The sequence below is a fragment of the Tursiops truncatus genome, chromosome 7, assembly GCF_011762595.2.
Source record: "Tursiops truncatus isolate mTurTru1 chromosome 7, mTurTru1.mat.Y, whole genome shotgun sequence".
Lineage (NCBI taxonomy): Eukaryota > Metazoa > Chordata > Mammalia > Artiodactyla > Delphinidae > Tursiops > Tursiops truncatus.
The window spans coordinates 43804401-43825318 of record NC_047040.1 but is presented as its reverse complement, the minus strand read 5'-3'; the positions used below and the strand labels follow the sequence as shown (position 1 = coordinate 43825318).

The 20918-nt window shown below is 39.7% G+C and overlaps 1 protein-coding gene across 6 annotated transcripts in view; it reads left to right on the top strand.

Annotated features, from left to right (window-relative positions):
• Nucleotides 1–19845, top strand: part of INPP1 (inositol polyphosphate-1-phosphatase) — a 32872-nt gene extending 13027 nt beyond the window's left edge. For 5 of the 6 annotated variants that reach the window (XM_073807485.1, XM_033859951.2, XM_033859950.2 and 2 more), the window contains exons 2-6: nt 9174–9441; nt 12014–12074; nt 14739–14939; nt 17016–17190; nt 19101–19845. In XM_073807485.1, the coding sequence (XP_073663586.1) occupies nt 9238–9441; nt 12014–12074; nt 14739–14939; nt 17016–17190; nt 19101–19668 (1209 nt within the window). In that variant the 5' untranslated portion in view covers nt 9174–9237 and the 3' untranslated portion in view covers nt 19669–19845. Of the gene's footprint in view, nt 1–9173; nt 9442–12013; nt 12075–14722; nt 14940–17015; nt 17191–19100 lie in introns of those variants that run through there. The other variant, XM_033859952.2, reaches the window with a different exon arrangement.
• Nucleotides 19846–20918: the final 1073 nt, after the last annotated feature.

Here is a 20918-nt window from a genome sequence, read left to right as displayed (position 1 = left end):
AATATCTCCAGGGGAAAAGTCTAAAAATCTGTATTTTTAATGAGTGTTTCAATTGATTCTTGATCTTACTAATTAGGGAGACACTACTTTAGCACAAGCTCCCATTTACAAGCTACCAGAACAACATTTGAGGATAGAGGACTTCTTTGTGGCCTATTGCTTTGAGCAGCAGCAGTGAGCAAAAATGTGGGCTAATGTGGTACAACAGTAGCCTTACTAGGGTGAGGTAGACTGATCAGCTTAGAAATGGGCATGTTATGTCAACACTGTTTGAAGAATGGGAAGAAGGGAGGGAGAAATGTGAAGGTTAAATAGATGGATTTACATATCCCATATTTAATGTCTTCTCTAACAAAACCAAATTAAACTTACCATTTTTGGCTATTTAATCAACAAAATTAATCAAGATAGGTCACCTCCAGATGTCAGAGCATAATATCAGATTCCAATTTGGTGCTCAAAAATGTGGTTCAGTTGCTAGTCATCCAGATACAGCTTTGTTTTTTTTTGTAAATGAATGTAGAATATATGTAGACTTTGATATAAATAAATATGGGCCCACGTGCCTAATGGCACCTGGGTAATGCTGTTAAAATACATGTATAATAAACAATATGACAAAGATGAATTCTATATTTACAAAGCTAAGAGAAAATTCATAAGCCAACATTTATTGAACACCCCTGAGGTATGCGCTAAGAGTCATAAGAAACCATGCACATTTAAATCTCCTGCCAGACAAGGGCATAGATAAGCAAACCAATGTACAGTGTGTTGGAGAGCTGGGATAGAGATTTGTCCTGCCTCCATTCTCCTATGGTCCAGGTACCCAAGATGGAGGGTCAGGCATGGCTCCTGGAGGAGCCAACTCTCTCTCCACATACACACCCTTTAAAAAACTTTCTATCTAAATAGAAATACATACAGAAAAGTATGCAAGTCCTAAGGGTGTAGCTTGATGAATGTACACAAAGTCAACCCACCCATGTAACCATCACTCAGATCTAGAACATTCCCAGTGCCTAAAAGCCCCATCATTTACCCCCATCAATAATCCCTCCTTCTCCAAGGGTAACCACCACTGCAACTTCTAACACCATAAGTTAGTTTTGCCTTTTTTTGAACTTCAACTAAATTAAATTGCTCCACGTATATTTTTTGTGTCTGACTTCTTTCACTCAACAGTATGTTTTTGTGAGATGCATCCACGTTGCTGCCTATAGCAATAATTCATTAATTCTCACTGCTGTATAGTATTTTCTTTTGCAAGTATGCCACAGTTTATTTCATTTTAGTGTTGATGGTCACTCGGGTTATTTCTAGTGTGAGGTTACTGCAACAAATTATGCTGGTCATAAATATTCTTGTACATGTCTTTTAAATATTCTTGTACATGTCTTTTAAGGAATTTAAGGAATTTCTGTTGAGTAGAAGTCTATAAGAGAAATTGCTAGGTCATAGGTTATGCTTGTATTCAACAAATTATAAACAGTTTTCCAACAGGGTTGTACCAATTTCATTCACACCAGCAGTATGAGTCTCATTGCTCTACATCCTCATCAAACCTTGACATTTTCAATCTTTACTTTTAGCTATTCGGTTGGACATGCAGTGATACCCTGTTGCAACTTTTAAGTTGCATTTTCCTGATTATTAACAAGTTACACTATCTTTCCATATATTTATTGGCCATTTGAACATCTTATTTTATGAAGTATCTGTTCAAGTTTCTTGCTCTTGAACTGATTCTGAGAAGGTGAGTAGACATTAGGCATAAGGCAGGAGGAAGGGCATGTCAGCCAGAGGGAACAGCATGTGCAAATTAATGATCTGCCCAGAGCATGGGAGTAAATGGACAGATGGTGGGAAATCAGCCACTAAAATGCTAAACTTAATCAGAGACTATGAAGTGATGACAGCAACATCGCAGAGATCAAAGTGAAACAGCACTAAAGAAGTACAGGCAGTCCCATGCTGTACTACTTAGTGGATTCTGAGAAATGTGTGATGATCAAATATCTGAAAGTTGAGCAAAGCTCATACACTGGAAGGACAATTCAGTTTCCAATGACCTAAAAGGTAGTGTTTGTAAATGCCTGTTAATGCTTGTGGTACAGTTTTCCTTCTGGCCTAGATAACCAAGTGGGTAGATGAGTGTCTCCTAGGGATGTCAGGGGAGGCTATTGTTAGCAAGTTGCACTTTAGCCATCGTTGGTTACTCCAGTTGAGCCCATTACATACTTCGTGTGGGCCCACTTCTGTTCCCCATCCTTTCTGGCAGCTTCCATTCTTTAAACTACTCCCTAAAGCAGCCCTAACCTGGAAGGGGAAGAGGAACAAGGTCTCTGTTTCCCCTACAATAGCAATGTGAGCTAATTTAGAGCCTTGGCCAGCCCTGCAGCATGTGCCCACCTAGGGAGAGTCCTGGCCAGCTGCACCCCTTTGAGAGAGGTCACCAAAAACACTTCTTGTAAAGCACCCAGGTATTTCATGGAAGTTGGACCCCAACAGCTATAGCAGTCAGGCAGGGCCACCACACAGTAATTTCAAATTGCCAGTCTTCAGAGGATGAGTGACAGACTGAATTCAGTTTATGAATTGTGAGGATGGGGTGGAGTCATTGTCTAATGGGCAAAAATGTGGGCTCTGTAAAAGTAGTAGGTTATCTGCAGGAAGAAATGAATGTCAACAGAAATGCTTTGACCTACTTGCCTATTCATTAGTGAGCAGTTCTGTTTTGTTGAGGGCCCTTATCTATGTTGTCACATTTCTGTCACCGTGAGCAACACAAGGGCATGGCCAGGTTCTGGTACAAGCAGGCTCATCACACAAAAACAGACACCCTTGGCTCTAGAATCTCCACAAATTTCCCGACAAAATATCCCCCTTGACGGAATAGTGACCCTCCTGAGCCATCTGTAGATGGTCTACCATGAAGCCAGAGTAGTCTTCAGCCTCCGGGAGCCAAAGTTTCCACCCAGACACCCAGAAACTGAAGCAATCAGATCTGGCCTGCATAAAGGAACTTTTTTCTGGGTCATTCAAAGAATTACAAGTAGTTTCCAGGCTTTTAGATTTAATGGAGTAGTAAATTTTCAGAAAAGATTTCAGTGACCCCTATAAAGTTGCCAACTTCTTATTTTTCAAGTAAGGACTGTGATTGTGGGTTCTGTGAAGTTGTATTTAATAGTCATAGCTGTCAGTTGTCATCTGCTATACGCAAGGCTCTGTGCTTGGTACTTTTCCAGAAATACCTCTTTTGATCTTCACAATGTCCCTGCAAGATTTGTATTATCTTCATATTACAGATGAAGAGAGAGGCTCAGAGAGGGTAGGTAAATTACCAGATGCCACACAGCTAGTTGATGGCAGAGCCCTGGTTTTCAACCCAGGTCTATCTGATTCTGAAGCCTATGTCTTTCCCATTTTACTGTTTATCACGTCTGAAATATGTGTATATTATTCAGATATGATTTTTAATATCTGGTGTTCTGATGAGATGATAAGATGGTCAGAAATTAAAATTGAGTTTTGTCTTTGTAGAGAGATTTGGGCTTCCAGGAAAAGTCTTAAAAGCTTTTTTTTTCTAATTGGCCTACTTCAGTTTACTCAGTGTTTCTCTAATAGATGTGAAAATTCCCTAAAAGCTAAAGAGACTGTTTCTATCTGACATTGTGACACGATCTTATGTAAACATGTAGATATACATTTGGTATGAGATGGTGAGGAATGTAACTTCTTTAAACCTGTTCTGCTCAAATGTGACTTGAAATGGGTTGTCACAAAATAAGGCTTATAAGAGTATTTCAATGTTCACTGATCATTAATGATTTGGCTGTTAAAGTGAGTAGCTCCTAGTGGGAAAGACTGTCTTACAGAATTAAACTTATTGACCACATAAACAGGAAAGAGAACCCTACCCCAGTTCCCTGTTTGGCCAGAAAAAAAGAAGACAAAGGAATAGATTGGGTTGGCATTTGCTAAGATTAGCAAGGTCTCTTTGGGCTAAATTGTATTCTCTCTAAATTTGTACGTTGAAGCCCTAACTCTCCAGTACCTCATAATGTGACTGTATTTGGAGATAGGGCCTTTAACTTAACTCAGTTCAAGGTTAAATGAGGTCATATGGGTGGGCCCTAATCCAATCTGAATGGAGTCTTTATAAAAGAGGGAGAGACTCCCACGGATCCTCGTCCACAGAGGAAAGTCTGTCTGCAAGCCAAGGAGAAACCAGCCCTGCTGACACCTTGGTCTTGGACTTCCAGTCTGCAGAACTGTGAGAAAATAAATTTGTTGTTTAAGCCACCCAGACTGTGGCAGTTAGTTATGGCAGCCCTAGCAAACAAATACAAGAGGAATTAGGTATTCGGCATGAGCTGACCCCCTCCCCGCCCCTCATGCCAAGGCAGCCAGTTAAGAGAGATATCAGTAGAACATAGATGAGCTTTTATTATCCAGCAAAGATGGTTTACACTGAGACTGAGGATCAGCTAGGGGAAAGGTTTTCCTGAGAGCAGAAGAAAAGTGAGTATCAAATAGTGATTTTTTAATAATCAAACTACTGACAGCTATCAGGGAGGTGTGTGTGTTTCTCTCCTTTTTGCTGTATAATATACCTTATAATAATAATATTCTTGCGATTATTTATCCAGTGATTGCTCATTTCTTCCCTTAGTTAACAGCTAACAATTTATGAAAGGATTTTATTGGCTAGAGCACTGGCTAACAGTGTGCTGTAGTCAATAAAACTGGGTTTCTGCTGTTTCATCTGGGCTTGAATCTTGTCCCAGCCACTTCCTAGCTGTGTGATTTTGGGCAAATTATTTACCCTCCTGTGCCTCAGTTTCTTTATCAGTAAAATAGAGGTAATAGTACCTTCTCCGTAGGGTTGTGTGAGAATTAAACGAATTAACATATGTAAAAACATATGTAAAGTGCTTGGAAGGATGCCTGCCATATAGTAAGTACCTAATAAATGTTAGCGATTATTATTTTAACTTGGGCTTTTTCTCTGCATATGAATAACTGTTAGCACATGGTTTCACCAAGATATCTGGCCACCAGGTGCCAGCCCCCCTGAAATTACCAGCATAGTATTAAAGATGAATGAACAGCCTAAAGAACAGTAGCTACTAAATCTCAGTGTTTAGCATCATCTAGGAGGCTGACAAAACTACAGATTCCTGGACCCTGTCCCCAGCAATTCTGATTCACTAAGTTGGGATGGAGCCCCAGAAATCTGTCTTTTTAATAGGCGCCTTAGGTAATTCTAACACGTGGTTGCCAGAATACCTATTAAATACTAATCCAAAGGAATTTCTTCTATATTCAAAGCTATTAAATTATGGTAAATGTCATAACTTACTAATCATGAATCTATAATAATTTTCATTTAAAGTATTTGAAATGTTTAAATAAAGCCAACTTAGGTCAATAACGCATATATAAATTTTTTAAAATTTTTATTTATTTATATTTATTTATTATTATTTTTGGCTGTGTTGGATCTTCACTGCTGTGCACGGCTTTCTCTAGTTGCAGCGAGCGTGGGCTTCTCATTGCTGTGGCTTCTCTCGTTGCGGAGCACGGGCTCTAGAGCACACGGGCTTCAGTAGATGTGGTGCATGGGCTCTAGAGTGCAGGCTCAGTAGTTGTGGCTCACAGGCTTAGTTGCTCCCCCACATGTGGGATCGTCCCGGACCAGGGCTCGAACCCGTGTCCCCTGCATTGGCAGGCGGATTCTTAACCACTGTGCCACCAGGGAAGCCCAATAACGCATATATAAACTTGCTTTTAAAAATCATCTGAATGATAATTTCCATGAGTGTTAATACAAGCTATTAATAAACTCGAAGAAATTCTGTATTGGATGTAGCCCTCAGTTTCTCTCAAGTTGAGTCCTTCAAAGTGAGGGCAAATTGTCCATTATGCCCTTGAGTGTTGTGGCCTGGCTGAGTGAATTGAATTGAGGACAGATGGAGAAAGAGATACGGAAGCAGCTTACAGAGAGAAGCACAGAGGACCGTGGCTCATTCATTTGGAGGAAATAGTCCATTCAGCCAGAAAGTAGCAGGCTAGCTATGCAAATTAGTTAGAAAGTCTTGCATGTACATGTTGATAGCTGTGAGAGATTTTCTTTTTAGGGGGTTAGGACCCTGGAGCTAAAGAAGTTCTGGGTTCTATAGGATGGCTGGAGAAAGCCTAGTCCTAAACTGAAACTGCGTGTTCAACCTGGAGCTTGACAAGACACCGTAGTGTTTTCTAGGTTCAGAATAAAAGGTGATTAAGGTTGAGTGCTGGGATAACTTTGGAACTGAAAAATCTGATTTACTGTGTTATGATGAATTCTTAAAATCTGTGCACCTGTTAATTACAGGACTAAAGTTTAGAGCTGCTATTTTTTCCCCCATTGGGCAAGTTGCTGTGCTCAGGTGAAGTGAGAATGGTCATTATTGAGGAACTAAAGGTCAGGTTCAAAGGTGAGAAACTCCAGATCTCTGGGCAGCTGTATAGAAACTTACCAGGACTAAGTTGGTGAGTTTTCCGTGTGAGAAGGGTGGTGGTGGTGCCTGGAGATTGTAGCCTGTGTGAGTAACTCACCTGAGTGTTCTGAGGGCGTCATAGGGAGAGATTCTTGGTTATCCAATGGTGTGGTGGTACGGTGTTTCTTTTACCAAAAAATAAATAAATAAATAAAATTGACTTTAACAAAGTTGAGTAAAATAGACAATACTGGTATTGTTAATTCAGAAAGTTTTCAAACTGGACTCCTTAAAATCTTCATGGTACTTTTAAGATAAAAAGCTGCTTAGGTATGGTTAGTTCATTGATTCTTTTTCCTTTACTTACAATAACCTCATAACATGTACCAAGATATCAAAATAATCAAAGTTATTGAATTTATACACTTGGAGCTTCTGTATTCTACTGATATGTATGTATCCATGTGTGTATACATTATATATAACTTATAATTTAGAGCATGCAGATACCATAAATTGTTTCTAAGTCAAAGTGCCTCAGCTGTATTAATATAACCGTTTTTCTTAATGTTGAGGTTTAAGTCAACCAAAGTGAATTTTTTTTAACATATTATTCAATCCTTGGGGGTAAAAGGCATTTAGGTAGGCAGGTGTTTTTGTTTAATTTTTAACTCTATCATCTCTACTACCTGATATTTGTGTTGTCACTACAGTACCACTTTGGACAGTTATCTCCAGGAATTGGAATTCTTGTCCTTTGTGCTTAATTGTTCCAAGATATTTTAAAATATAATTTCTTATTAGAAAAGCAGTATATATTTACTGTAGAATATTTGAAAATTATAGAAAAGCATAATGAAAAAAATCCTCCACAATTCTAGTACCTAGTGATAATTACCATTAAACGTCTGTTTATCATTAAAACATCACCTACTAGCCTTTCAAACTCTCTCTATATAAACAGAGTGCATGTGTGTATAAACACAAATTAGGAACATACTATGATACTATATATACATTTAATATTATAACATTAACATATCCCTATTAAATATTCTTCAAAAATATTATTTTAAGAACTACATTGTAGTCTATCTTACATTGCACCAATGTTTAAGATTATTTTTTTAACTTTTTGCTGCTGTCAATAATACTAATCCTTCTGTGGAAATATTTTAACACAACTGTGACTTAATACAAAATAGGGCCAGACTGGAGTTACTGGCTAAAGGTAATAACATTTCTAAGGATCTTGATACATTTTTCTCAAATTGCCCTGTGGAAACCCACTTGTTTGCACGCCCATTAGCAGAGTATCAGCACCTGTTTCACCACATCTGCAAGAATGAAAATTAACTTTAAAACCAGTTTTGTCCATCTAATAGTGGAGTAGGATGTTTCATTGTTTTTATTCACTTTCCTTTTATTACTGTTGAGGTTGGACATATTTTCTTAGGGTGGTTGACCCATAATCTTAAGAAAATAGCATATATTTTTTAAAGCAGACCTGATTAAGACAAAACGGCTATGACAATTCACAATTAACTCCTTTGCATTGACATCTTCATTGTTGTACTAATTCTCAGCCTCCTAGAGTCCATTAAAGGAACTTCTTTTTTTATTTCATTTTATTTTATTTTATAGATCTATTTTATTTATTTATTTATTACATCTTTATTGGAGTATAATTGCTTTACAATGGTGTGTTAGTTTCTGCTTTATAACAAAGTGAATCAGTTATACATATACATATGTTCCCATAAAGAGCATGAGCTTCTGTGTGAGCCCTGCCAGTTAGTCTTGTGTAACCCTAAACAAGTTGCTTAACTTCTCTGAGCTTCAGTTTCCTTGACTGTAAAGCAGGGCTGATAATCCTCACAATAATTCTCACAATACTGAGATAGGAATTATTAAAGCCTTCAGTAAAATGCAGCTACTATTGAAACTGAGAAATGTTTCTCTCCTCATTACCTGATAGATATGTCAAGGTGTGGTAGCATGCCTCTTAGAAGCCAGAACTTTTCAAGTCCCAACAAGTTGCATGTTTGAATTCACTTTATTATTTAAACTTGCTAGAAGAGCAGTGCAGCTAGTGGGACATTTTTAATAGAAAAAAAAAAAAAAGGTGATTGGGGTTGGGAGATCACCTGGATTGCTAGCCCAGTGTGACCCCAGAGTCCTGCAGGACACAAACATGCTTGCTGGTGTGCTTGGTACTTTAGAAAGTTGCCCCCAAACTGATGGGATAAACGGGCTTTCCCTTCTTCCTTCTTCCTTTGGGGGAAAGGGTGAAAGAAAGAGCACTACTTTAATAATGTTGTTGCTAAGCTTGTGTGCTCATTCGAAGGTCATTATGTGAACTTGGCTTTTCCTTTAACATTGTGCTCGTGTATCCACCTGCCTATTGGTCTAGGGTTTTGTAAATATAATGTAGATTCTCATTCAAATTCTTTCACTGAGAATTCAGTTCTTTGCATAATGGATTTGAGACTATAAATCTTTTGATCTTTAAAAATAAGTTTCAATTTTTAGATGATATCTAGTCTTCCACCTGGAGGATGCGACTGTGATCTATAGTAGCTGTTCAGCCATGCTGACCAGTTGACTGCCAGATGGGTTGTTAGCAGTGCCGAGGCACCCTGACATCACTCTCTGAACTGCTTTCTCTTTCACATTCTTGTACTTTTCCAGCTGACGGCCCGGAGGGTGGGTGCCGATTCCACCAGACGCTGCAACTGAAAAGCCAGGTTCAGAAATGTCAGGTATCCTCCGGGAACTGCTCTGTGTCTCTGAGAAAGCTGCCAACATTGCCCGGGCGTGCAGGCAACAGGAAGCCCTCTTCCAGCTGCTGATAGAAGAAAAGAAAGAGGGAGAAAAGAACAAGAAGTTTGCAGTTGATTTCAAGACCCTGGCTGATGTACTGGTACAGGAAGTTATAAAACAGAATATGGAGAACAAGGTAAGAAGGTCCCAGCCAATGTAATTGCAAAATATTTGCCCCTGTGGTTTTTCCCCTCTATAGAATAGCATCCTTTCTCCTCGCCACCCCTACCCCCATTATTAACACCTTGGATTCTAATAAACAACTTGGGTTTTTCCCCTTGTTTTGACTACAATATTACCAAAATGTGTGCTGCAGAAAAAAATTTTAAATACAGAAAAATAAGAATCCTCTTAATCCTACCACTAGAGAAAACCACAGCTGTTTTGCTAAATATTGTTAGAATATTTTCCTTCTGTCTGTGTACATGGCACACACAATTTATTTCAAAAGAAATGAGAACATACTGTTTTATAACTTTTTTTTAACTTGATATATTAAGTCCCACCTTTTGACATAATCACTTATCTAATGGTTGCCTCAGTTATGGGCTCATAGAGTCCTGGAGACTTAAAGTCTCCCTTTATTTGAGTAGGAAAACATTGTTTATAACTAACAATGATTGTAATTCTAGGTCTTTTAAGCTGACTGGGGAAAAGAAATTATATTCATAAGTAGTAATAACAAACAATAACATTAGCAGACACTTATAAATGCTTACTATGAGCCAGGTACTGTTCTAAGTGATTTAAATATATTAATTTAATCATAACAATTTTATGAGGTAAAATTTCATTGTAATAGATGAGAAAAGGGAGACACAGAGAGGTTAAATAACTTGCCTAAGGTTGCACAGCAAGTGAATGGCAGGGCTGGTTTTTGAACCCAGGCTGACCGAGTCTGTGCTCTTTGCAATACTATATTGCCTTTTGTATGGTAATCTAATAATTTCTTTTCTTTTAGGTTTGAGAGCATAGAATTTTATGTCGGAAAGCCCTACAAAATATTAGAATCGTTTCTATGAAATTCTCAAAATATTAGGAATCATTTAGAATCATTTAAGTGAATTCTTGACCACAGGCAGGAAGAGAGAATAAATGACCTCTTGAAATATCTACAAACTGTACTTTTTCATGTTCTATAATATCTGGCTCCAATAAACTAAAAGGAAGCAAATTTGTTTTTGTTACTGATCAAGAGCTGGGTGGAAGGGATGGTTGAGCAACTGGATTAGAAATGTATCAACGTTAAGTTCTGTGGGCTAATATTTGCCCCAGAGCATTATAACAAGTTCAGGCAGTTGTTCATTCATGAAGTATGTGCCAGGACTTATGAACACATAAATGATATTCACTTTTGGCTTGTATAAAATAGTTTCATGACTCTCCTATACTGTAGCCTCAGAAAGGGTTTCTAGGCAGGTTGTGGGAGACTGGAGCTTCAGCCCTGGATGAATTGATGAATCGGCTCGTGCCAGCCCGTGCCAGCCCGTGTTGATTTGCATTGTTCTTTTTTTTTTTTAATTTAATTTAATTTATTTATTTTTGGCCGCGTTGGGTCTTCGTTGCTGTGCACGGGCTTTTCTCTAGTTGCGGTGAGCGGGGGCTACTCTTCATTGCAGTGCGTGGGCTTCTCGTTGCAGTGGCTTCTCTTGTTGCGGAGCACGGGCTCTAGGCTCGCAGGCTTCAGTAGTTGTGGCACGTGGGCTCTAGAGCGCAGGCTCAGTAGTTGTGGCACACGGGCTTCGTTGCTCCAAGGCATGTGGGATCTTCCCAGACCAGGGCTCGAACCCATGTCCCCTGCACTGGCAGGCAGATTCTTAACCACTGCGCCACCAGGGAAGTCCCGACTTGCATTGTTCTTTAAAAGAGTTAAAAATAACAAGTAGTTGTGGGCATTATTAAAGCTACTGGCCATCTGTGAATAACTAAGCTCAAATATTTGAAGCATTTCCTTGCTTTTATTGCTTGAGAACCATACTCATATCATAATTCAGCACATATTTTGAGAGAAATTATCTTTACTGCAGAGAAAATCAGAAGCAAAATGTGTCTGAAAGCTTCCTGGTCATACAGAGATGAGAGAAAATTCCTATTTAGCTTTTTTTTTTTTTTAATTCTATATTGGCACATAAATTGTTGGCAAATAAAATATTTCCCCTTTTTTGCTATATCACCTTCCTAGCCTGATGGCTAATGATACCTCCAACAGGTCCAGAAAACACACCTGAAAATGAAAACAAAATCAAATGTTATCCTCTGATACCTTCTATCCAGTCTCAAGTAATCATCTCAGGTACTTGGTCAATAACATTAACTTGTATAAGCTACTTAGGTCCTGTTGAGGAGCAACAGTTAAAACATCTCCTTTGTAAACATTCTAGCTCTATGGCCCTTAACTAGAAGGATGAAGTTTCTAGAAGTACTTCTGCAGACTCAACAGAACATAAGGAAACCAGACTTCTACCATGATTTGGACTTTCTAAAGGGGCAAAGGAGCAGGAAAATATTAGAAAACTAAGTACTGAACCAAGCTGACTTCACTTTTCATACTTGTTATACTTGGATTGATTTCTGGAATTGTAAATTTCAGATCTAATTGTGCTATTTAATTTGAAGTATAAAATGAAAATCTGTTCAGAATTGAACATAAATGTGGGATTTTTTTTTTTCTTTATTGTTGTATTTTTGTCATACTCTGAATCATTCAGTTTCCAGGCTTGGGGAAAAAAATTTTTGGAGAAGAATCCAATGAGTTTACAAATGATTTGGGTAAGTATAAATGTCTTAATGTATTTTTATAACTTAATTATCATATGGTATTTTTATTTTCAACTTACATCATGAAGTAAATGGATGTTTGGAGGCCTTTCACGTAAATACATATTTGAATGTTAAGCTTCATTCAGTACTTCAGAATATCATGCCATTTACGATAGGGAGATGTGGCATCTTAGGATTATTTAGCAAGTCCACATGTCTTATTCTAGATATAAATCTGTAGCATTTGAATAACGTATGATTTAACCTTTGGGAAAGTTGCCTGGCCCTTTGGGAATCTGATGGAAGTTATAGATGCCCCCAGAAAGATGCACATCTACACAGTTTTGCAGGCAATTTCAAGTACAAGTAAACCCATTTGTGGACCTCCTAGGGAGTCCATAGACCTTGGCTGAGAATGTAGAGGAGGCCCTGTCCCTGAAATCACCTCATGGCTTCTCTGGTCTCAGAACCTCTGTAAAGGGAGTTGGACAACCAAAAAGGTTCCTTTTACCACCAAGTTTTAACTCTTATTTAATTAGTTTCCTGTGGACCAAATTCTCGTTTGATGGACCACCAGTTCCCTTGTGATAGAGAGGAAAATATCAAAATCGCTGATCCTTTTTAGAGAAACAAACTGTTTTTAGTTGTCTGGGTTTTTGTTTGTTTAATGGTAGAAGATTAAAATAGTGAACTTTAAACACTGATCATGTGACAAATAGTTAAACATCTAGAGGCATGTTTACAAAGAAAACTAATTTCTGGATTAACTCTGGAGAAAAATTTGTCTTCTTCATGGGCAGTGTATTAAAATGCACTTAATTCTATGACACTCAGTAAGAAGAAAGAAAAATCTCATTTAAACTTAAGATTAAAAAAGCCACCTGTACAGGAATAAAGACGCAGTTGTAGAGAATGGACTTGAGGACATGGAGAGGGGGAAGGGTAAGCTGGGATGAAGTGAGAGAGTAGCATTGACATATATACACTACCAAATGTAAAATAGATAGCTAGTGGGAAGCAGCCGCATAGCACAGGGAGATCAGCTCCGTGCTTTGTGACCACCTAGAGGGGTGGGATAGGGAGGGTGGGAGGGAGGCTTAAGAGGGAGGTGATATGGGGATATATGTATACACATAGCTGATTCACTTTGTTATACAGCAGAAATTAACACACCATTGTAAAGCAATTATACTCCAATAAGGATGTTAAAAAAAAACACCGGTGACTAACCAGTAAGAAATCCTACACTTAAAATCCTGTTTGACTACTTCATAAACAGTTATTTTAGTATTTCATTTATGTATCTAGAATTATAGGAGCAAAAAGGCATTCCACGTACATTTTCCTTAGAACTGAAGTAGAGAATGGGTTTAACAGAGAACCATGGTGAAGGGGAGGGGCTGGTGGATGAGGTGAGATGAGACAGTGGAAGTTCAAAGGAAGGAGTTTGGATTTTCCTCTAAGCATGATCGGTATTCAGTGGCAAATTTTAAGCAAAGGAAAAATGTGATATGATTTGCTCCCTTGAATGATCCCATGACTTTTACTGAGTCTAGTGTAGGTGCTCAGCAAGTGGCGGTGATTAGCATTATTATTCCCCAACTTCAACAGTCTCATTTAATTGAATTGAACTACATGTAATTGACTGTTTCTTGCTGTTTCAGAATCATCATTGTAATAGACTCACACTGTGCTTCCCAAACTCTAAGGATCACATGAATCACCTGGGGATCTTGTTAGAACTCAGTAGGTCCGGGATGGGGACTGCAGTTCTGAATTTCTAACAAGTTCTCAGGTGATGCAAATGCTGCTTGCTGTTCTTGGAATGGCTAGGTTAGCTAGGAGTATTTGTCTATATACCACAAAATCTCCAAAGTGCCATGTTTTCTTAATTTTTAAAAAATTTATAGTCTGCATTGCTGTGACTTTCTGTTGCTATTAACTTGCCTGTTTTTGCCAGCCTCTTTTCTTACTTTTGCGGGGGCTGGAAACCAGATTAGGCAAGGGTCTAAGAAGTGTCTTTGAAGTGATGGTAAAGCACCTGGACTCGGTAACTTGGGATTTCAATTGCAGAAACAGCTTCGCTTACATGCTGATTTCCAGTGGTTTCACAGAGAGCTATTCTATGTATGTCATTTAGAGTCCTACAGCTTTACCACATTTAAAGATTAATGTACTTCATCTTATGTTACTTTACTGAGCATAAACAATTTAGGGAGGTAGAAGCCCTTCTTTGTACTGATAAGAACTCCATTCTTTTCAATAACATATTCAAATGTGAATAGGGTGACCCACAGTATATTAAAAGGCAAAAAATATAAAAGATTGGTTATCAAGGACTCAGGGTTCTTAACTGGTCCATGAGCTCCCTTAAACTAGATACAAAAAACTGTGTGCACGTGCCCATGTGGACATTTTTCTGGAGAGTAGGTCCTTTGACACCTGGAATTCATTCCTCACTGTTAGGTGCATGACTGAACACTGAGCAGCTATGACTTTATGAAGGCCACTGGGTGATTCTGGCAATCAGCCAGGTTAGGAAACACTGGTATGGCTATATTTCCCTCACCTAGTCTGAGGTGCCCTCACAGCTTTTGTTTCTTCCCACCCCTCTGTTGTTCTTTCTCCCCTGAAACTTGAGATGTAATGGTCTTTAGTTTGTCTTTACTCTAGGGGAAAAGATTATCATGAGACTGTGTCCAACAGAGGAAGAAACAGTAGATCTTCTCAACAAAGTCCTTAATGGTAACAAGTTGGCATCTGAAGCGTTAGCCAAGGTTGTACATCAGGACGTTGTCTTTAGTGACCCAGCTCTGGATGCGATAGAGATCAACATTCCACAGGACACTTTGGGAGTTTGGGTGGATCCTATAGGTAAGTAGAGAGAGTGTTTGCTTTTGTTTATTTGCTTTCATTAATAATCCCTTTTTTTTTTTTGGTGGGGGGTTAGAAAAATAAAAATTGAGGGTATGGTTTAACTCTCCTAGGAGTTTTACTTTAAAAGTTTTGAATTTTTTAAATGATAAATGACTTTCACTGCCGTGGCCCGGGATCAATCCCTGGTCAGGGAACTGAGATCCCACAAGCCGTGCGGTGCAGCCAGAAAAAAAGAAACGAAGAGCCTAGGTGTGTGTTATATACATATATCTATCACATGTATCTATAACATATGTGTGTGTGTACACACATACACACACACACATACACAGGCACATATACAAAGCTGAATTAACTCATTTTTGAAAGACCTCAGGGGCCAGACTGCTAAATATGAGAGAAGAATGAAGTGATAGCAGCTATAACTAACTGAGCACACATGCCATTTTAAGAACATTCAGCACCAGCGGATTATTGCCATCTGGGAATACTGTCCAGCTCATCAAATTTTTTAAAAAAAATAAAAATCCAGGTTTTTATGTGAGATCTCACAATTTAACCACTGGCTACTAATTCAGTTAAACAAGCAAACAATCAAAACCACTATACAGGCCAAGCAAAACACAGCTGAATGTGACTCTTAGCAGTCGGTTTGTGAGTCCTGTGTAAACCTCACCATGAATTTTGTGGTCATGATTAGGGTAGAACCATAACATATAGCTCATTGTTTAAAAAGTGTAGGCCTCTCTCAATGATGCTATTAATATAATGCCCTAGGTATTAATCTTCGAAAGTCCCCCTTTTTCCCCTAACCTTCCTGGCATATTCTACCCAGTACAACTGTGACCAATCACACTGAACAGGCAAACTCCCCCCACCCTCCCCGTCCTACAAGCGCATTAATAATGATAGAAATGCCTTCAGTCATCAGAGAATTAGAGAATATTCAGCCTATGGATTGTATATGCAAACTAAGAATGTTTTCCAGAATCTTTTATTGCTTGAAGGTAAATCAGCCTCAGTTAAGGTTTTTGAGGGACAGAAACCTTGTATTCTTGTTCTATCCTGAATTGATTCTGTTAGCTAACTCTCTGGATCTTGTGCCTGACACATCCTTAACTGGGCATTAACTCATTAGATGTTGGCAGTCAGCTGCTGGCATGTACAGTCTTATAAGAAGAAACCTAGCTACTTGGCTTCTTTTTCTCAGGACTCCCATCAATTTCTTCCTCTTGTACTACCATCATTGTCTCCTTCCTCCTAATTTGAGGGACAAAAACAAACAAACAAAAAGGTAATTCCACCCCTGACAGATTCCTGGATGGAGGCTTTCCCATCCACCTTGGGCTTGTCCTCTGATTAGTAAGAGCTCTAAGGAAGACCCTTGGTTATCCTGAGCTATTAGCTTTGAAATGATTTTGAATGTGATGGATATTTGAGTGCTTGTTATTTGCAAGGTGCAGTGCTAGCTGCCATAGGAACTATAGACGTGTCCTTTCTCTCCAAGACTATATAGTTGGGAAAATGAAACACAAGCAGCTTAAAAGTGAAGTACAAGAGGTCGAAAAATAATTCGATATAAGTGGCACCCAAAGGTAAAAACTGATTGGTTACTATCTTCGTCAGTTTGGGCTGCTATAACAGGATGCCATGGACTAGGTAGCTTTTAAACAACAGAAATTTGTTTCTCACAGTTCCAGAGGCTGGGAAGTCCAATCTCAAGGTGCCAGCATGATTAGGTGAGGTCCTTCTTCCTGATTCATAACTGGTGCCTTTTCACTGTGTCCTCACATTCTGGAAGAGACTAAAGATCTCCCTGTAGCCTCTTTTGTAAGACACTAATTCCATTCATGAGGGTTCCACACTGAGGACTTAAGTACCTTCCAAAGGCCCCACTTACTAATACCATCAACTTTTGTGGGTAAGAATTTTGGGGGGACATAAACATTCAGACCATAGCAGTTACCAAATTAGAAGAGAGAAACAATATAGTACAGGGTTTGTAGATGTATTCATCATCATCTTCTAAATAATCATTTCAAATAATCCTAACAAATTTGCTTCATTTTTCAGATTCAACTTATCAGTATATAAAAGGTTCTGCTGACATTAAATCCAACCAAGGAATCTTCCCCAGTGGACTTCAGTGTGTCACTATTTTAATTGGTGTCTATGACATACAGACAGGGGTGCCCCTGATGGGAGTCATCAACCAACCTTTTGTATCACAAGACCTAAACACCCTCAGGTAAAAGATGAAAATTTTTGGTATATTATGGTTTTTAGAATTTACAACCTCAGCTTTGCTTATTTTCAAGATGATCTCTCCGCGTGACATTCCCATGACTCAGTAGATTTGGTATTCCTACTAAAAATCTGCATGTTTGAATTAACGTTCTTTTTACTCTCAGCCCTGGGTCTCGCAGCAAAATGTGACAATGATCTAATGAAAAGCTGAGTAGGTACAGCCAGGGTTAGGACCTGGCTCTGGGGTGCTCTCCTGGTAGAACTGCCAGCATCACTTCCTTTTCTGCCTCCCTCCTCAGGCTCCCCTGAACTCCTGTGCAGGGCAGAGTTGCTCTGATCCATGGCCCATGCTTGCAGGGCTCCAGGGCATGGCAGAGGCCAAGAAGAAGCAGCTTTTCTCCTGTGATTTCAGTATTTTATTGAAATAGATAATATTTTTTTCCACTTGTATAGAACTGCATATTTTTTTATAAATTTATTTGTTTTTTATTATTATTTTTTGGCTGCGTTGGGTCTTCATTGCTGCGCGCAGGCTTTCTCTGGTTGCAGTGAGCGGGCCTCTCATTGCGGTGGCTTCTCTTGTTGCGGAGCATGGGCTCTAGGCGCGCGGGCTCTAGGTGCGCAGGCTTCGGTAGTTGCAGCACGCAGGCTCAGTAGTTGTGGCACGTGGGCTCAGTAGTTGTGGTACGCAGGCTCAGTAGTTGTGGCGCACAGGCTTAGTTGCTCCGTGGCATGTGGGATCTTCCTGGACCAGGGTTCAAACCCGTGTCCCCTGCACTGGCAGGCGGATTCTTAACCACTGCGCCACCAGGGAAGTCTCAGAACTACATATTTGTATTAAACTTTGACTTGCTTCAAGCAACTAAGAATTGTTTGTTCTTTAATAGTCATAAACTACACCTATGGAATTTTGATAGTTTTCTTCTAACCCTGCCTTCTTCCAAACTGAAAGTGTTTGTTGTCTTTAAAGGGTCGTTAAGAAGTTAAAAATAAGTGGGACTGGATGCTGCCATAATCATGACCTAGAAATGGTTGACAAAGTAGTTAGTAGCGTAGATCCTAGAGTGAGACTTCCTGGGTTTGAATGCAGATTCTATCACTGATTTACATTCTTACACTTACATTCTCTAAGCCTGTTTCCATCTCTGTAAATAAACTATCCAGCATATATAGTAAGTTAAACATTGAGAAATGATAGGTGCTATTTTTGTTGTTGCCAGAAATAATGAGTCCATCTTTCTTGGTGTTAAAACCAAAGTGGAGCTAGTGAATTAGAGAATGAAAAGGCGTTACCAGCTGAAGAAAAACTTAAGGATTGTGAAAGATTTGCAGATTGAAAAGATTATTTATCTGTTCATCTTTCCCCCCATTAAACTTCAAATGGCAAAAGTGGCAGTGAAACTTTGCGGGATTTCTGGCCTCCAGGAACAGAGCAAATATTTTAGCATTGTCCTAGTTGGGTGTGATAATACAGAAAAACTGAAAGCCTTCCTAACCTGCAACAGCACAGGCAGCAACACGCACAGGGAGTAACTTTTTTTTTTTTTTTGCGTTACGCGGGCCTCTCACTGTTGTGGCCTCTCCCGTTGCGGAGCACAGGCTCCGGACGCGCAGGCCCAGCGGCCATGGCTCATGGGCCCAGCCGCTCTGCGGCATGTGGGATCTTCCTGGACCAGGGCACGAACCCATGTCCCCTGCATTGGCAGGCGGACTCTCAACCACCGCGCCACCAGGGAAGCCCGGGAATAAGTTTTAGAAATGAATTAGCTACTTGGTATCCATTTCTAAGCTTAAGGACCTTGAGACCCATTATGTTATATATTTTTCATATCATCAAGTTGGGAAGCCATATGAGCAATGAAAAACGAATGGGATAACCTACGGCCACAAACTGAATGTTGTCTTCCACAGGTGGAAAGGGCAGTGCTACTGGGGCCTTTCTTACATGGGGACCAATATCCATTCATTTCTGCCTCCCGTCTCTACAAGAAACAGCAGTGAAACGCAGAGCCAAGTGACCCAAAACCCCAGCTCTGAGGCGGAATACTCCCACCCGTTCTCGGCTGTCATTAGTACCAGTGAAAAGGAGACCATCAAGGCCGCACTGTCACGTGTGTGTGGAGAGCGCATATTCCGGGCAGCTGGGGCTGGTTACAAGAGCCTCTGTGTTGTCCTCGGCCTTGTGGACATTTACATCTTCTCAGAAGATACCACGTTCAAGTGGGACTCTTGTGCTGCCCACGCCATCCTCAGGGCCATGGGTGGGGGAATGGTGGACTTAAAGGAGTGCTTGGAAAGAAACCCCAACTCGGGGCTTGACTTGCCACAGTTGGCGTACCACGTGGGAAACAGAGGCGCTGCTGGAGTGGACCAGTGGGCCAACAAGGGAGGACTGATCGCTTACAGATCAAAGAAGCAGCTGGAGACATTCCTGAGCCTCCTCCTCCGACACCTTGCGCCTGCGGATGCACATACATAGACGAGCTCCATCCTCAGGGACTCGAAACCCAGCTGTGGACCTAGTTTCCACCTCTCTGTCTTTTGAAGACAGCTTTGTCCTGTCGACAGTCAAAGTTCACCTTCCTCTTTTGAGGAGCCTTTTTCCATTATGTGTTCATAAGGTTAATGTCAATAAATGACTGATATTCGTGCCGCAGTTAAATGTGCGAGATTCTTAATAGTGGATTTTGTGCTATTAATGTTGCTTGAAACACTTCCATAAAATATTGAAGACAGGAAAAATTCCTGCTCAATTAGTAAACCTCTTCTAAACATCTAAGGGTTAAGTTAATGCCACTGAAGTATTAGGGAGAGCCAAGAGGGGGTTGAGCTTAGCTTTGTTTCCCTTCTGGAGGAAAACTCTGCAGCTTTAGCCTTCGGCAAAACGTTTAGAACTGTGAATTTAGCCATGTTCTGTACTTTCAACAGTATTATGTTTCTTAGAAGAATTAAAGCCTGGAGCACTGTGGGCTCCTTCCTACTCACATACCCTCTCATACACACACATTCTAATATTCTCTCTCAAATTCATAATCTCATGTGCCCTCTCATTCAAGTTCTCTCTAATCCTGTCTCTAATAATTCTCTCTAATACTCTCACATACACACTCCATTTCTGTTGGTAAGACAGAAGGGGATAGGGTAAAGAGGTTTCTTTAATTTTTGCATATTTACTGCACTTCAAAAACCAGAGGTAGAGTTAAATACAGTCCTTGGACTACTAGAATCCCATGTTGAAAGTCGTCTGAGGTGGGTGGGACCACTTTTCCCATCCTGTTTAGCAGCCCTGGTGAGGAGGTAGCGCCACCATCTGGATGGATTAAACTCTCACCTCTGACTTCTTTCGGCCTTGCGCCCTCTGGGGGCCAAAGGATATGTTCTGGAGCAGCCTGTTTTTCTACAATTACAAACAAATGAAAGTAAATCAAACTCTTTTTAATCGTATTTCATTGCACACAGCAAATTCAATGACTTATTTAGTGACAGGGTTATAGTTTTTAAAGTCCGCACGTGCTTTGTGATTGTGGGTCCTCAAGCAGTTTATTCTTAACCACTAACAGTCTAATTTTAAAGGTTGGTTTTTAAGTCAAAGTGAGTTCATTCTTCACAAAACACATTAAAAACCAAAACCCAGAAACTCGTCCTGCTGCATGATAGTCATCAGAATGGAGAAATAGAATATGGTTCAAGAAAAAGCATTTGTTGTCCACATAAACATTTTTAGAATGT